The 17,627-nt window shown below is 50.0% G+C and overlaps 1 protein-coding gene across 1 annotated transcript in view; it reads right to left on the bottom strand.

The window, feature by feature from the left end:
• DNAJC27 (DnaJ heat shock protein family (Hsp40) member C27) overlaps positions 1 to 17,325 on the bottom strand; it is a 72,970-nt gene extending 55,645 nt beyond the window's left edge. The window contains exons 1-2 of the mRNA XM_040348112.1: positions 17,200 to 17,325; positions 11,661 to 11,820 (exon numbers count right to left, since the gene is read on the bottom strand). Of these exons, the coding sequence (XP_040204046.1) occupies positions 11,661 to 11,747 (87 nt within the window). The 5' untranslated portion in view covers positions 11,748 to 11,820; positions 17,200 to 17,325. The remainder of the gene's footprint in view (positions 1 to 11,660; positions 11,821 to 17,199) is intronic.
• Between the last annotated feature and the right edge of the window lie 302 nt (positions 17,326 to 17,627).

Below are 17,627 nucleotides of genomic sequence, written 5' to 3'. Positions count from 1 at the left end.
CATGTCCCCAGCGTCTGTCCCCCTCCTGTGTCATGTCCCCAGCGTCTGTCCCCCTCCTGTGTCATGTCCCCAGCGTCTGTCCCCCTCCTGTGTCATGTCCCCAGCGTCTGTCCCCCTCCTGTGTCATGTCCCCAGCGTCTGTCCCCCTCCTGTGTCATGTCCCCAGCCTCTGTCCCCCTCCTGTGTCATGTCCCCAGCCTCTGTCCCCCTCCTGTGTCATGTCCCCCTCCTGTGTCATGTCCCCAGGCTCTGTCCCCCTCCTGTGTCATGTCCCCAGCCTCTGTCCCCCTCCTGTGTCATGTCCCCAGCTTCTGTCCCCCTCCTGTGTCATGTCCCCAGCTTCTGTCCCCCTCCTGTGTCATGTCCCCAGCCTCTGTCCCCCTCCTGTGTCATGTCCCCAGCCTCTGTCCCCCTCCTGTGCCATGTCCCCAGCGTATGTCCCCAGCGTCTGTCCCCCTCCTGTGTCATGTCCCCAGCCTCTGTCCCCCTCCTGTGCCATGTCCCCAGCCTCTGTCCCCCTCCTGTGTCATGTCCCCAGCCTCTGTCCCCCTCCTGTGCCATGTCCCCAGCCTCTGTCCCCCTCCTGTGTCATGTCCCCAGCGTCTGTCCCCCTCCTGTGTCATGTCCCCAGCCTCTGTCCCCCTCCTGTGTCATGTCCCCAGCCTCTGTCCCCCTCCTGTGTCATGTCCCCAGCCTCTGTCCCCCTCTTGTGTCATGTCCCCAGCATCTGTCCCCCTCCTGTGTCATGTCCCCAGCCTCTGTCCCCCTCCTGTGCCATGTCCCCAGCCTCTGTCCCCCTCCTGTGTCATGTCCCCAGCCTCTGTCCCCAGCCTCTGTCCCCCTCCTGTGTCATGTCCCCAGCCTCTGTCCCCCTCTTGTGTCATGTCCCCAGCCTCTGTCCCCCCCTGTGTCATGTCCCCAGCCTCTGTCCCCCTCCTGTGCCATGTCCCCAGCCTCTGTCCCCCTCCTGTGCCATGTCCCCAGCCTCTGTCCCCCTCCTGTGTCATGTCCCCAGCCTCTGTCCCCCTCCTGTGTCATGTCCCCAGCCTCTGTCCCCCTCCTGTGTCGTCCCCAGCCTCTGTCCCCCTCCTGTGCCATGTCCCCAGCGTCTGTCCCCCTCCTGTGTCATGTCCCCAGCCTCTGTCCCCCTCCTGTGTCATGTCCCCAGCCTCTGTCCCCCTCCTGTGTCATGTCCCCCTCCTGTGTCATGTCCCCAGGCTCTGTCCCCCTCCTGTGTCATGTCCCCAGCCTCTGTCCCCCTCCTGTGTCATGTCCCCAGCTTCTGTCCCCCTCCTGTGTCATGTCCCCAGCCTCTGTCCCCCTCCTGTGTCATGTCCCCAGCCTCTGTCCCCCTCCTGTGCCATGTCCCCAGCGTATGTCCCCAGCGTCTGTCCCCCTCCTGTGTCATGTCCCCAGCCTCTGTCCCCCTCTTGTGTCATGTCCCCAGCATCTGTCCCCCTCCTGTGTCATGTCCCCAGCCTCTGTCCCCCTCCTGTGCCATGTCCCCAGCCTCTGTCCCCCTCCTGTGTCATGTCCCCAGCGTCTGTCCCCCTCCTGTGTCATGTCCCCAGCCTCTGTCCCCCTCCTGTGTCATGTCCCCAGCCTCTGTCCCCCTCCTGTGTCATGTCCCCAGCCTCTGTCCCCCTCTTGTGTCATGTCCCCAGCATCTGTCCCCCTCCTGTGTCATGTCCCCAGCCTCTGTCCCCCTCCTGTGCCATGTCCCCAGCCTCTGTCCCCCTCCTGTGTCATGTCCCCAGCCTCTGTCCCCCTCCTGTGCCATGTCCCCAGCCTCTGTCCCCCTCCTGTGTCATGTCCCCAGCCTCTGTCCCCCTCTTGTGTCATGTCCCCAGCCTCTGTCCCCCCCTGTGTCATGTCCCCAGCCTCTGTCCCCCTCCTGTGCCATGTCCCCAGCCTCTGTCCCCCTCCTGTGCCATGTCCCCAGCCTCTGTCCCCCTCCTGTGTCATGTCCCCAGCCTCTGTCCCCCTCCTGTGTCGTCCCCAGCCTCTGTCCCCCTCCTGTGCCATGTCCCCAGCCTCTGTCCCCCTCCTGTGCCATGTCCCCAGCCTCTGTCCCCCTCCTGTGCCATGTCCCCAGCCTCTGTCCCCCTCCTGTGCCATGTCTATAACAAGTACTCGTACCAGTTTTCCAACAATGATATTTACTGCTTTTTATAAAGAAATACAATTGATTTTATGCAGTATTGAGTTTAGCCTTTTGGCCCGGCCCTCCAAAATATTTTTAGTTTCTCATGTGGCCCCATCGAAAAAATAATTGCCCACCCCTGCTCTAGAGAAATCTGCAACGACAACGCAGCTCAAAAAAGCAACGCACTAGTGTGATTCCGGCCTCAGGGTTTTTTTTTTTTCACATAACATTCAGGAGGGTTTTTTTTCCCACATAACATTCAGGAGGGTTTTTTTTCCACATAACATTCAGGAGGGTTTTTTTTCCACATAACATTCAGGAGGGTTTTTTTTTCCACATAACATTCAGGAGGGTTTTTTTTCCCCTCACATTACATTCAGGGTTTTTTTTTTTCCACATAACATTCAGGAGTTTTTTTTTTTTTCCACATAACATTCAGGAGGGTTTTTTTTCCCTCACATTACATTCAGGAGGGTTTTTTTTTTCCACATAACATTCAGGAGGGTTTTTTTTCCCTCACATAACATTCAGGGTTTTTTTTTTTTCCACATAACATTCAGGAGGGTTTTTTTTTCCACATAACATTCAGGAGGGTTTTTTTCCCTCACATTACATTCAGGGTTTTTTTTTTCCACATAACATTCAGGAGGGTTTTTTTTTCCACATAACATTCAGGAGGGTTTTTTTTCCACATAACATTCAGGAGGGTTTTTTTCCACATAACATTCAGGAGGGTTTTTTTTCCCTCACATAACATTCAGGGTTTTTTTTTTTTCCACATAACATTCAGGGTTTTTTTTTCCCCACATAACATTCAGGGGTTTTTTTTCCCCACATAACATTCAGGGGTTTTTTTTCCTACATAACATTCAGGAGGGTTTTTTTTCCACATAACATTCAGGAGGGGGTTTTTTTCCACATAACATTCAGGAGGTTTTTTTTCCCTCACATTACATTCAGGGTTTTTTTTTTCCACATAACATTCAGGAGGGTTTTTTTTTCCACATAACATTCAGGAGGGTTTTTTTTTTCCACATAACATTCAGGAGGGGTTTTTTTCCACATAACATTCAGGAGGGTTTTTTTTCCCTCACATAACATTCAGGGTTTTTTTTTTCCCTCACATTACATTCAGGGTTTTTTTTTTCCACATAACATTCAGGAGGGTTTTTTTTCCACATAACATTCAGGAGGGTTTTTTTTTCCACATAACATTCAGGAGGGTTTTTTTTCCCCTCACATTACATTCAGGGTTTTTTTTTTTCCACATAACATTCAGGAGTTTTTTTTTTTTTTCCACATAACATTCAGGAGGGTTTTTTTTCCCTCACATTACATTCAGGAGGGTTTTTTTTTTCCACATAACATTCAGGAGGGTTTTTTTTCCCTCACATAACATTCAGGAGGGTTTTTTTTCCCTCACATAACATTCAGGAGGGTTTTTTTCCCTCACATAACATTCAGGAGGGTTTTTTTTTTCCACATAACATTCAGGGTTTTTTTTTTTCCACATAACATTCAGGAGGGTTTTTTTTTCCACATAACATTCAGGAGGGGTTTTTTTCCACATAACATTCAGGAGGGTTTTTTTTTCCACATAACATTCAGGAGGGGTTTTTTTTCCACATAACATTCAGGGTTTTTTTTTTCCTCACATTACATTCAGGGTTTTTTTTTTTCCTCACATAACATTCAGGTTTTTTTTTTCCCACGTAACATTCAGGGTCTTTTTTTTCCACATAACATTCAGGGTTTTTTTTTCCACATAACATTCAGGGTTTTTTTTTCCCTCACATTACATTCAGGGGGTTTTTTTTCCCACGTAACATTCAGGGTCTTTTTTTTCCACATAACATTCAGGGTTTTTTTTTCCACATAACATTCAGGGTTTTTTTTTCCCTCACATTACATTCAGGGGTTTTTTTTTCCCACGTAACATTCAGGGTCTTTTTTCCCTCACATTACATTCAGGGTTTTTTTTTTTTCCACGTAACATTCAGGAGGGTTTTTTTTTTCCACATAACATTCAGGAGGGTTTTTTTTTTCCACATAACATTCAGGAGGGTTTTTTTTTTCCACATAACATTCAGGAGGGTTTTTTTTCCACATAACATTCAGGAGGGTTTTTTTTTTCCACATAACATTCAGGAGGGTTTTTTTTTTTCCACGTAACATTCAGGGTTTTTTTTTTCCACGTAACATTCAGGAGGGTTTTTTTTCCCACATAACATTCAGGGTTTTTTTTCCCCTCACATTACATTCAGGGGTTTTTTTTTTCACATAACATTCAAGGGGGGGGTTTCCACATAACATTCAATTTTTTTTTTTTTTTTTATCACATTCACCTCACTGGCAAAATGCGATCTCACCGCTGCTGTGCCGCTTTCCTCAGTCTCCTCAGAGTGACTGACGAATCCACCCCCTCTCTCTCCCCTCCCTCTCCCTCCGAAGCTGGAAGCTTCAGCAAGTAGCCGCTCGCGGACTACAGCTCCCATGAGCATTTGCGGCGGCCGTCTCAATGACGTCACCTGACGTCTGACGCTGATAGAATCCGATGCCGATACACAGAGCTTCCCAGCGGGGCCCCGAGTCAATCCGAGTCTGCATATAGGGCGGATCGGCCCTGGTCACTGCGCTGTCTGACACTGATTTAAATGGTTTAGCGGCCGCGGCTGATTGCGCCCCCCTCCTGATAAAAATGGTAGCGGCCCGCAACCCGACCAGCCCACCGGGAGGTGTCCCGGTTCTCCCGATTGGCCAATCCGGGCCTGACTGTACAGTAATGGAGGGAAAGGACATTGGGCCATATTCTCGTATATTTCCCGCGGGCGGCGCGTAAGCCATTTACACTCCGCCGCCCCAACCTACAGGAGCAAGTGCTGTATTCCCCAAACACTTGCTCCGTAGTTTGGGGCGGCGGAGTGTAAATGGCCCGGCGTAGCCACGCGTATCTCCAAGGGGGCGGCTTCTATTTAAATTAAGCGCGCCCCTGATTCTAACGAACAGCGCTTGCGCTGGGCTTAAAATAGCCCAGTGCGCATGCTCCAGTTCTCGGCGTAAAACGTCAATGACGCCGACGTGTGCGTCATTGACGTAAAGTCGTATTCAAGAACGACTTAGGGAAACGACGTAGCCGACGGAAAAACACGACGCGGACCCGACGCCATACTTAACATGGCCTACGTGGGACTTGCGGAAACTTACCCCTCATATAGCAGGGGTAAGTTTATGCTTACGCAAACGACGTTAGCGACGGTTACGCAACGCGAATTCGTTCGGGAATCGGCGTATCAGGCTCATTTGCATAAACAAATGAGACCTGAACGTAAACGCCATCTAGCGGCGGGCGGAGTAATTACATTTAAGATCCGACAGTGTAAGTGACTTACGCATGTCGGATCTTCAGTGTATCTATGCGAAAATGATTCTAAGAATCAGTCGCATAGATACGCGGGCCAAAAAAGAGAGATACGGTGGAGTATCCTGAGATACTCCATCGTATCCTTACTCAGAATATGGCCCATTGAGACCACTGAAGATCCCTTGAAATGTATGTATTGTACATTTCCTTCAATTTTATTTTCCAACTCTCAAAACCAACAGACCAATTATAGGCTTCCCTACCCCTGCAGGACTCTACTGGATATGCAATGTAAACCCCATCTGTGGGTAACAACAAAACTTCCTGGTCCCATCCGCCCAAACGCATTATTTTACTTACCCGTACCCACCACCATGTGACCCTCCGTGACACCCCTTCTGGTAGTGGAGACGGGGGTTCCAGGCCTACCAACTAGTCTTCGTCGTTGTTTAACCACTTCCCGCCCGGCCTATGGCCGATTTACATCCGGGAAGTGGTTGTGAAATCCTGACAGGACGTCCATGGATTTCATACCGCGCGCGCCCGTGGGGGCGCGCAGCGTGGCGATCGGTGATGCGGGGTGTCAGTCTGACACCCTGCATCACCGATCTCGGTAAAGAGCCTCCGGCGGAGACTCTTTACCACGTTATCAGCCGTGTCGAATCACGGCTGATCACGATGTAAACAGGAAGAGCCGTTGATGGCTCTTCCTCACTCGCGTCTGACAGACGCAAGTATAGGAGAGCCGATCGGCGGCTCTCCTGACAGGGGGGGTTCGCGCTGATTGTTTATTGTTTAAAAAAAGAAGCTTTAAAAAAAAAAAAAAAAAAAAAAGCCAATCAGTGCCCACAAATGGGCACTGACTGGCAACATTGGTAGATCAGTGCTGCCCCAAGTGTCCATCAGTGCCACCACAGTGTCCATCAGTGCCACCCCACAGTGCCCATCCATGCCCAGTGCCCACCTATCAGTGCCCATCAGTGCCACCCATAAGTATCCATCAGTGCCACCCATGAGTGCCCATCAGTGCCGCCCATGAGTGCCCATCAGTGCCGCCCATGAGTGCCCATCAGTGCCGCCCATGAGTGCCCATCAGTGCCGCCCATGAGTGCCCATCAGTGCCGCCCATGAGTGCCCATCAGTGCCGCCCATGAGTGCCCATCAGTGCCGCCCATGAGTGCCCATCAGTGCCGCATACCAGCGCCGCCAATCAGTGCCACCTCATCTGTGCCCGTCAGTACTACCTCATCGATGTCCATCAGTGCCATCTCATCGTGCCCATCAGCGCCGCCATATCAGTGCCCGTAATTGAAAGAGAAAACTTACTTATTTACAAAAAAATTAACAGAAAAAAATAAAAACGTAATTTTTTTTCAAAATTTTCAGTTTTTTTAGTTGTTGCGCAAAAAAAAAAAAAAAAAATTTGTGGGGAAAAAAGGACGCCAATTTTGTTTGGGAGCCACGTCGCAGGACCGCGCAATTGTCATTCAAAGTGTGACAGTGCTGAAAGCTGAAAATTGGCTTGGGCGGGAAGGTGCGCAAGTGCCTGGTATGGAAGTGGTTAAAATTGAGACTCTGCGAGGGCCCCCTAACCTTCAGGACCTTGTGTGGCCCCACCCAAGCGACCTGTAAGAAACTTCAGAGCCGAGGTGGAGCTGCCTAGCAAAAGCTTCCCCTCCCCAGCTCTAGTGCAGGCAGGGGGGGGGGGGGGTGCAGAGAATCCGAACGGACAGGAGCGCTGTGTCACTTCTAAATACAGAAGTCTGGATTCTATGGGCCAGATCCACAAAGAAGTTAGGTCGGTGTATCTATCGATACGCCGCGTAACTTCTAAGACGCGCCGGCGTATCTTTGTCTTTGTTTTGTATCCACAAAACAAGATACGCCTGAATGTGGGCTAGATCCAACTGGCGTACGTCTTAGTACGCCGTCGGATCTTAGGTGCATATTTACGCTGGCCGCTAGGTGGCGCTTCTGTTGATTTCCGCGTATGCAAATTAGCTAGATACGCGGATTCTCAGAACGTACGTCCGCCCGGCGCATTTGTTTACGTAAGGCTTTTTTTCAGCGTAACGTTACCCCTGCCTCATGAGGCGTACGCAATGTTAAGTATGGACGTCGGGACAGCGTAGAATTTTCCATCGTTTGCGTAAAACGTTCGCAAATAGGGCTTGGCGTAAATTATGTTCACGTCGAAAGCATTGACTATTTGCGACGTGATTTTGAGCATGCGCACTGGGATACCCCCACGGACGGCGCGTGCGCCGTTAAAAAAAAAAAAAACGTAATTTACGTGGGGTCAAGATGAATTAACATAAAACACGCCCACATCTTAGTCATTTGAATTTCGCGCCCTTACGCGGACACATTTACACTACGCCCCCGTAACTTATGGCGCAAATTCTTTCTGGATACGGAAACTACGCTCTAAGTTACGGCGGCGTAGTGTATCTGAGATACGCTACGCCTGCCTAAAGATAGGCAGATCTTTGTGGATCTGGCCCTATGTTTAGAAGTAGGGTTGTCCCGATACCACTTTTTTTAGGACTGAGAACAAGTACCGCTACTTTTTTTTTATGTACTCGCCGATACCGAATACCGATACTTTTTTTTAAATGTGTCCCCAAATGCAGCCATGTCCCCCCACAGATGCAGCCATGTCCCCCCACAGATGCAGCCATGTCCCCAAACATATACGCAGCCATGTCCCCAAACATATACGCAGCCATGTCCCCAAACATATACGCAGCCATGTCCCCAAACATATACGCAGCCATGTCCCCAAACATATACGCAGCCATGTGCCCAAACATATACGCAGCCATGTCCCCAAACATATACGCAGCCATGTCCCCAAACATATACGCAGCCATGTCCCCAAACATATACGCAGCCATGTCCCCAAACATATACGCAGCCATGTCCCCAAACATATACGCAGCCATGTCCCCAAACATATACGCAGCCATGTCCCCAAACATATACGCAGCCATGTCCCCAAACATATACGCAGCCATGTCCCCAAACATATACGCAGCCATGTCCCCAAACATATACCCAGCCATGTCCCCAAACATATACCCAGCCATGTCCCCAAACATATCCAGCCATGTCCCCAAACATATCCAGCCATGTCCCCAAACATATCCAGCCATGTCCCCAAACATATCCAGCCATGTCCCCAAACATATCCAGCCATGTCCCCAAACATATCCAGCCATGTCCCCCATATACGCAGCCATGTCCCCAAACATATTGCAGCCATGTCCCCAAACATATTGCAGCCATGTCCCCAAACATATCCAGCCATGTCCCCAAACATATCCAGCCATGTCCCCAAACATATCCAGCCATGTCCCCAAACATATCCAGCCATGTCCCCAAACATATCCAGCCATGTCCCCAAACATATCCAGCCATGTCCCCAAACATATCCAGCCATGTCCCCAAACATATTGCAGCCATGTCCCCCCACATGCAGCCATGTCCCCCCACATGCAGCCATGTCCCCCCACATGCAGCCATGTCCCCCCACATGCAGCCATGTCCCCCGTACCTAAATGATGCCGCTACCGCGTTAATCACCGCGCGGGGAACATTACAGTCAGCTTTCGTTTGAATAGCTGTTTTCCCTGCGGCGCTGTGTATAGAGACACTCCCCCTTGCTCGCGATTGGACAGATCCGTCCAAGGGGGGAGTGTCTATGCGCGGCGGGGAAAACAGCTATTCAAACGAAAGCTGACTGTAATGTTCCCCGCGCAGCGGTGATTAACGCGGCAGCTTTGCGACACACGACGGTGGGGGGGGGGGGTTGGAGTATTCTATTTTGGCATCGGGGGTATTTGCGGGAGTACGAGTACTCCCGCTAATACTCGGTATCGTTCCCGATATCGGTACCGGGACAACCCTATTTAGAAGTGACAGTACTGTGCGGAAAGCACAGGAGATGGCGGAACTCTTCCACCATGTTACAGCTGAAAAAAGCCCTGGTGTCACCCCTCTGGCTAGTGTCACCCAGGTGTGGACCGCACCCCCCATAGTGACACCACTGCCTACATGCAAGTTGTGTTGGACCCCTACATAAGAAAACGGTTATTGTTGTACATCACTGCTCACACCGGAAAGAGATCAATAACTTTTGCACTAGAACTCCTGCATAATTCTAAACTGAAGACCTGTGGGGGCTTTTGAAGTGTTGCCTATAAAAAAAAAAAAAATATAGGTGTACTGAAGTTTTTCACCGTTTCATGGTAAAACTATTTTTTTTTAAAGTGAAGCTCCATCCAAAAGGGGAGGTTCCGCTAGCTTACATTCCTGGTTTTGGACAGATAACCGCGCACACTTCCAGCTGAGTTCTCCGTGGCAAAGTTAGCCAGAAGTTCGGAACCCCTCCACCTTCCCCCGCCATTTGCATTCACAGTAGGGAACTGGCTGTGAAGCCGCAAGGCTTCATTCCTGGTTTCCCTTAGCAGAGATGGCAGGGGCAGCACCTGAGAGCCAATTGGAAAAATTGGTTTGGGTGAAGACATTGACAGGACAGGTAAAGTGTCTTTATATTAAAAGTCAACAGCTGCAGTAATTGTAGCTTTTTTTTCTAAAGCCTAGAGCTACGCTTTAAGGTTTGACATGTTGGGTATCCATCTACTCACCACAACATCGTCTTTTATATATTTTACCTAAAAATTGGCTAATAAATTACAGTTAGATGTCCAAAAATGTTACTTTAGTGTACCGTATTTTCCGGCGTATAAGACGACTCGGCGTATAAGACGACCCCCTAATTTTCCAGGAAAAATTTTGATTTTGGGATATACTCACTGTATAAGACTACCCCCTTCCTTCTAGTCTTCCTGGAAGCTGAGGGGGAGCCAGAACCGCTGACAGAAACAGGCTTTTTCAAATCTCACTGTGCCATTACATTACATGCCCAGACTGTGCCATTACATTACATGCCCAGACTGTGCCACTACATGCCCAGACTGTGCCACTACATGCCCCCACATTGCCACTGTGCCATTACATGCCCCCACATTGCCACTGTGCCATTACATGCCCCCACATTGCCACTGTGCCATTACATTCCCCCACATTGCCACTGTGCCATTACATGCCCCCACATTGCCACTGTGCCATTACATGCCCCCACATTGCCACTGTGTCATTACATGCCCCCACATTGCCATTGTGCCATTACATGCCCCCACATTGCCATCACTTGCCCCTCACTGTGTTATCACTTGCCCCCACTGTGCCTGAACTTGTTGCCCCCCCAGTGCAATAACACTCACTTTTTTTTTCCAGCGGTGACAGTCCCCCATGCTGCGAGCGCGAGCGTAAATGATTTCAAAGCCGCGCCTTCACTTCAGAGTGTTCTGTGATAGGCGGCACACAAATTTTCCCAGCAGCGCCTCTGTTCTGTTTTCCGCCTATCACGGACGTCTTCTCATCTCGTCCGAGGATGAGAAGGCATCTGTGATAGGAGGAACACAGAACAGAGGCGCTGCTGGGAAGATTTTTGTTCCTCCTGTCACAGAACACTCTGAAGAGAAGGCGCGGCTTTGAAATCATTCACGCTCGCGCTCGCAGCATGGGGGACTGTCACCGCTGGAAAAAAAAAGTGAGTATTGAGACCGTACCCGGCGTATAAGACGACCCCCGACTTTGGATGCATGTTTTTGCATCCAGAAAGTCGTCTTATACGCCGGAAAATACGGTATTTTTATTTTACTAGGAAACATTTGAAAAAGAGCCAAGAGCTCCACCTACTGACTGCTTCTAAAATACAACATAGTGACACACACTTATAAACCCTAAGTGTGTGACAATGGGTTTGCTAAAGCACTGTGCATCATAAACAACTGTCAAAATTGTTCATAAAAAAAAAAAAATCAATAATCAATTTAACTTTTTTTTTTTTTTTTTTATGGATCTCACTGCTGTTGATCTCCTCCGATCTCCTTCAGCCACTTTCTATCTACTTGCACTTAGCTCCTCTAGCCATCTGCACATCACTGCTCTGCACCAACTTCCCAATCATGACCACAGCGGCACACGCCTGTGCAATGTGTGTATTTGTGTTAGTCTTCGGTGAAAGCAAATGTAACAGGGTGACAATACATTGATGGGAGTTCAGAGTCTCAACCCCGCTCCTACCTTGCCTACTTCAGCATTGCCCATGCTGATGACTTTAATCCGCAGCGCCTTGCGGCTCTCCTTCCTCTTCTGCAGGTTGGCCTCCATGTTGTGATCAGGATCGCAGCGACGGCAGTGTGTGGGCGACAGGAGACACAGACGGCATAGGGACTCCACACACCTGCATAGAGCACACACGAGGAGGAACATATAAATAAGATATATGGTAGGGGCATTTAGAGGGGAACCAGTAGGTGTATAGGGAGGTCAATAGATATATTGGGGGGAATCAGTAAGCGTATAGGGAGGTCAGCAGACGTATAGGGAGGTCAATGGACAGGAGATGTATGGAGAGGTCAGCAGGTCATTAATTATTTGAGATCAGTAGGTGAATGGGGGGTTGGGTTGGGGGGGGGGGCAGTAGATTTAGAGGGGAACCAGTAGGTGTATAGGGAGGTCAATAGATATATTGGGGGCCAGTAAATGTAGGGGGGAATCAGTAAGCGTATAGAGAGGTCAGCAGACGTATAGGGAGGTCAATGGATATATTGGGGGGGGGGGGGGGTTAGTAGGTGCATAGGGAGGTCAGGAGATTTAATAGGGTTCAGAAGATGTATGGGAGGTCAGTAGATTTAATGGGGTTCATGAGATGTATAGGGGAGGTCAATAGATGTATTGGGGCTCAAGTAAATGTAGAGGGGAACCTGTAGGTATACAGGGAGGTCAGGAGATGTACAGGAGGGGTCAGCAGGTGATCAGGAGATGTATGGAGAGGTCAGGGAGGTATATAGGGAGATTGATATAATGGAGATCAGTAGGTGAATGGGGTGGGGGACTAGGAGGGTTATAGAAGGGGTAAGAAGATGTACTGGGGGTCAGTGAGTGTGTAGGGAGGTCAAAAGATATATTGGGGGTCAGTAACTGTAGAGGGGACCCAGCATGGGTATTTGGGAGGTCAGAGATGTACAGGGAGGCTAATATGTGTATAGGGAGGTTGGCAGAGGTTCAGGAGGGGTCAGCAGGCGTATGGGGGGGAGATGTACAGGGTCAGAAGATGTACAGGAGGGGTCAGCGAGTGTATAGGGAGGTCAGTAGCTATAAAGGAATTCAGGAGATGTATAGGGAAGTCATTAAATTTAGAGGAGAACCAGTAGGTATATAGGGAGGTCAGAAGATGCATAAGGGGGTTGGGAGAGGTACAGGAGGGGTCAGCAAGCATGTGGGGGGGGGGTGCAGGAGATGTATGGAGAGGTCAGCAGATCATTATTTGAGATCAGTAGGTGAATGAGGGGGGGGGGGGGGGGTTGGGCGAGGTATAGAAGGGATTAGAAGATGTATAGGGTGGTCAACAGATATATTGGGGGCCAGAAAATGTAGAGGGGAACCAGTAGATCTATAGGGAGACTAATATTGGTGGTCAGTAGGTGCATAGGGAGGTCAGAAGATGTATAGGGGGTTGGGAATGGCACAGGAGGGGTCAGTGGGCGTATTGGTGAGGGGGGGGGGTGGTTTTTGATCAGGAGATGTATGAAGAGGTCAGTAGGTATATAGGGAGATCAATAGATATATTGGTGATCAGTAGGTGACTGGAAGGGGGGGGTTGGGAGAGGTATAGAAGGGGTCAGAAGATGTACTGGCAGGTACAACAGATATATTGGAGGTCGATAAATGTAGAGGGGGGTTAGCAGATGTATAGGTAGATCAATAGACATATTGAGGGTCAGTAGGTGCATGGGGAGGTCAGGAGATGTATAGGAAGGTAAGTAGGTGTGTAGGGGGTTGGGAGAGGTACAGGAGGAGTCAGACAATGATTTAATAGGGTTCGGAAAATGTTTAGGGAGGTCAATAGATGTATTGGGGGTCAAGTAAATATAGAGGGGAACCAGTAAGTATACAGGAAGGTCAGGAGATGTATAGGGGGTTAAGAGATGTAGATGTATTGGAAGGGGGGGTGAACAGGAGGCGTATAGGGAGATCAGTAGTTATATTGGGGGAACAGTAAGTGAATTGGGGGGGGTATTGAAGGGGTCAGCAAATATAAAGGAGATGTACAGGGAGGTCAGAGAGGTAGAGGGGGAACCAGTGGGTATATAGCGAGGTCAGGAGACGTCAGAAATTGTACTGGGGTTCAGCGGGGTGTATAGGGAGGTCAGTAGATATAATGGGGTTTAAAAAAAAATGTATAGGGAGGTCAGTAGGTATACAAGGAGGACAACAGATATACTGAGGGTCAGTAAATATAGAGGGGAGAACTAGCAATATATATATATGGGTCGGGAGAGGCACAGAAGGGGTGATCAGAAGATGCATGTAGAGGTCAGTAGGTGTATAGGGAGGTCTATAACTATATTGGGGGTCAAGTAAAAGGAGAGGGGAACCAGGAGGTGTTCAGGGAGGTCAGGAGATGTATAGGGGGTTGGGAGATGGAGGGTCAACAGGTGTATGGGGGTAATGAGGAGATGTATAGGGAGGTCAGCAGATATATTGGGGGGTCAATAAATGTAGAGGAGAACCTGGGGATGTATAGATATATTGGGGGTCAGTAGATGCACAGGGAGGTCAGGAGATGTATAGAAAGGTAAGTAGTTGTATATGGGGTTGGGAGAGGAACAGGAGGAATCGGAAGATGCACAGGGGGTCAGCAGGTGTATAGGGAGGTCAGTAGATTTAATGGGGTTCAGATGTAGTATAGGGAAGTCATAAGATATATTGGGGGGCAGTAAATGGGAGAGGGAGGGTCAGCAGGTGTATGGGGGGTGATTAGGAGATGTATAGGGAGGTCAGTAGATGTACAGGGAGATCAGATAAATTGGGGTTCAATAAATGTAGAGGGGAACCAGTATGTGCATAGGGAGGTCAGGAGATGTATAGGAAGGTAAGAAGGTGTATAGGGGGGTTGGTAGGGGTACAGGGGGAGTCAGGAGATGTATAGGGAGGTCAGGAGATGTATAGGGGATTGGGGGGGGATGTACAAGAGGGGTGATCAGGAGATGTATAGGAAGGTAAGAAGGTGTATAGGGGGGTTGGTAGGTGTATAGGGGGGTTGGTAGGGGTACAGGAGGAGTCAGAAGATGTATAGGGAGGTCAGGAGATGTATAGGGGATTGGGGGGGGGTGTACAAGAGGGGTGATCAGGAGATGTATAGGGAGGTCAGGAGATGTATAGGGGATTGGGGGGGGGTGTACAAGAGGGGTGATCAGGAGATGTATAGGAAGGTAAGAAGGTGTATAGGGGGGTTGGTAGGTGTATAGGGGGGTTGGTAGGGGTACAGGAGGAGTCAGAAGATGTATAGGGAGGTCAGGAGATGTATAGGGGATTGGGGGGGGGGTGTACAAGAGGGGTGATCAGGAGATGTATAGGGAGGTCAGGAGATGTATAGGGGATTGGGGGGGGATGTACAAGAGGGGTGATCAGGAGATGTATAGGAAGGTAAGAAGGTGTATAGGGGGGTTGGTAGGTGTATAGGGGGGTTGGTAGGGGTACAGGAGGAGTCAGAAGATGTATAGGGAGGTCAGGAGATGTATAGGGGATTGGGGGGGGGGTGTACAAGAGGGGTGATCAGGAGATGTATAGGGAGGTCAGGAGATGTATAGGAAGGTAAGAAGGTGTATAGGGGGGTTGGTAGAGGTACAGGGGGAGTCAGGAGATGTATAGGGAGGTCAGGAGATGTATAGGAAGGTAAGAAGGTGTATAGGGGGGTTGGTAGGGGTACAGGAGGAGTCAGAAGATGTATAGGGAGGTCAGGAGATGTATAGGGGATTGGGGGGGGGTGTACAAGAGGGGTGATCAGGAGATGTATAGGGGATTGGGGGGGATGTACAAGAAGGGTGATCAGGAGATGTATAGGGGATTGGGGGGGATGTACAAGAGGGGTGATCAGGAGATGTATAGGGGATTGGGGGGCGATGTACAAGAGGGGTGAGATGTATGGAGAGGTCAGTACTGGTGCATAGATCAGGAGTTATATTGGAGATATAGAGGTAAATACGGAGGGAGGGGGTTGGGATAGGTATAGAAAAGGTCAGAAGATGTACTGGAGGTCAGCGAGTGGTTGGGGAATATATAGGGGGGCAGGAGATTTATGGGGAGGCTGACAGAGGAGTATAGGGGGTGGTGAGGTGTGTGAAGGGGGGTATAGGGTGGAGATGTATATAAGGTTTGGAGGATGTATAGTAGGGTCAGGAGATGAATGGGGAGTGATGAGATGTATTGGGGGGTCAGTAGGGTGTATAGGGGGAAGTATATGAGGGTCGGAAGAAGTATAGGGGGGGGGTTGGTATGTGTATGGGGGGGTAGGTATATATGTGGGGTAGGTATATAAGGGGGGTGTGGAGTAGTATAGGGGGGTAGGTCGGTGTATGGGGGGTCGGTAGGTGTATAGAGGGGGTTGGTAGGAGTTTAGGTAGGTGTAAATGGGGGGTAGATAGGTAGGTGTATAAGGGGGTCAGGAGGAGTATATGGGGGTAGATAGTAGTATGGGGGGGTCGGTAGGTGTATATGGGGGGCCAGTAAGTGTATAGGGGGTAGGTAGGTGTATATGGGGGGTCAGTAGGTATAGGGGGGTAGGTACGAGTATAGGGCAGTAGGTAGGAGTATATGGGGGGGTCAGGAGTAAATGGGGGGTAGGTGTATATGGGGGGTCAGGAGTATATGGGGGGTCAGGGGGTGTATATGGGGGGTCAGTAGGTATAGGGGGGTAGGTACGAGTATAGGGCAGTAGGTAGGAGTATAGGGCAGTAGGTAGGAGTATATGGGGGGGGTCAGGAGGAGTAAATGGGGGGTAGGTGTATATGGGGGGTCAGGAGTATATGGGGGGTCAGGGGGTGTATATGGGGGTAGGTAGGAGTATAGGGGGGGGTCAGTAGGTATAGGGGGGGTAGGTACGAGTATAGGGGGGTAGGTACGAGTATAGGGCAGTAGGTAGGAGTATATGGGGGGCCAGTAAGTGTATAGGGGGGGGTCAGGAGTATAGGGGGTAGGTAGGTGTATATGGGGGGGTCAGTAGGTATAGGAGGGTAGGTACGAGTATAGGGGGGTAGGTACGAGTATAGGGCAGTAGGTAGGAGTATATGGGGGGTCAGGAGGAGTAAATGGGGGGTAGGTGTATATGGGGGTTCAGGGGGTGTATATGGGGGTAGGTGTATAGGGGGGTAGGTAGGAGTATAGGGCAATAGGTAGGAGTATATGGGGGGTCAGGAGGAGTAAATGGGTGGTCAGGGGGTGTATATGGGTGTAGGTAGGTGTATATAGGGGTAGGTAGGTGTATAAGGGGGTAGGTAGCAGTATAGGGGGGTAGGTAGCAGTATAGGGGGGTAGCTAGGTGTATAGGGGGGTAGGTAGGTGTATAAGGGGGTAGGTAGCAGTATAGGGGGTAGGTAGGTGTATAAGGAGGTAGGTAGGTGTATAAGGGGGTAGGTAGCAGTATAGGGGGTAGGAAGGTGAATAAGGGGGGTCGGAAGGTGTATTCGGTATGAGTATATGAAGGGGGGGGGGCACTGGGTGACTGTACATGTACGGTAGGGTGCGGTGATATAACGCTCGGTATCGGTGGGGTTCTCACCGCTCTCACGGTTCCCCTCGGCCGGTCCTCTCTCCCCCGCGGCTCTCCTCCATGTCACCCCAGCCGGAGCTCCCCGTAGAAGGGGGCGTGGAGACATGACATCATGCCTAGCAGCAAACAAGCCACTATCGAGCCGGTAGGAGGAGCCCCTTCATCTCCCCGCCTTGCTGATGGCACATGATTTCCATAGCCACGCCTGCCCTGTCGATCGCCTGCTCGGTCATAGGGAGGGAGGGGCTGGTTTGGCGCCGTATCCTAGCAACAGTGTGCAATCAGGTTGCTATGGTGATGGGTGACCTCTCATGAGAGGATCCCGAGGGGACTCTGATGACCCCTCACTGTTCCCTACAGTATGTGTACCTCATATATAAACCCTATAAATATGTCTATTATATTATCCACATGAAATAAAGTGATAAACACCCATA

Source organism: Rana temporaria, chromosome 4 (assembly GCF_905171775.1).
Source record: "Rana temporaria chromosome 4, aRanTem1.1, whole genome shotgun sequence".
NCBI lineage: Eukaryota > Metazoa > Chordata > Amphibia > Anura > Ranidae > Rana > Rana temporaria.
Note: the sequence above shows the minus strand (reverse complement) of the source record. Positions and strands in the feature narration are given on the sequence as shown.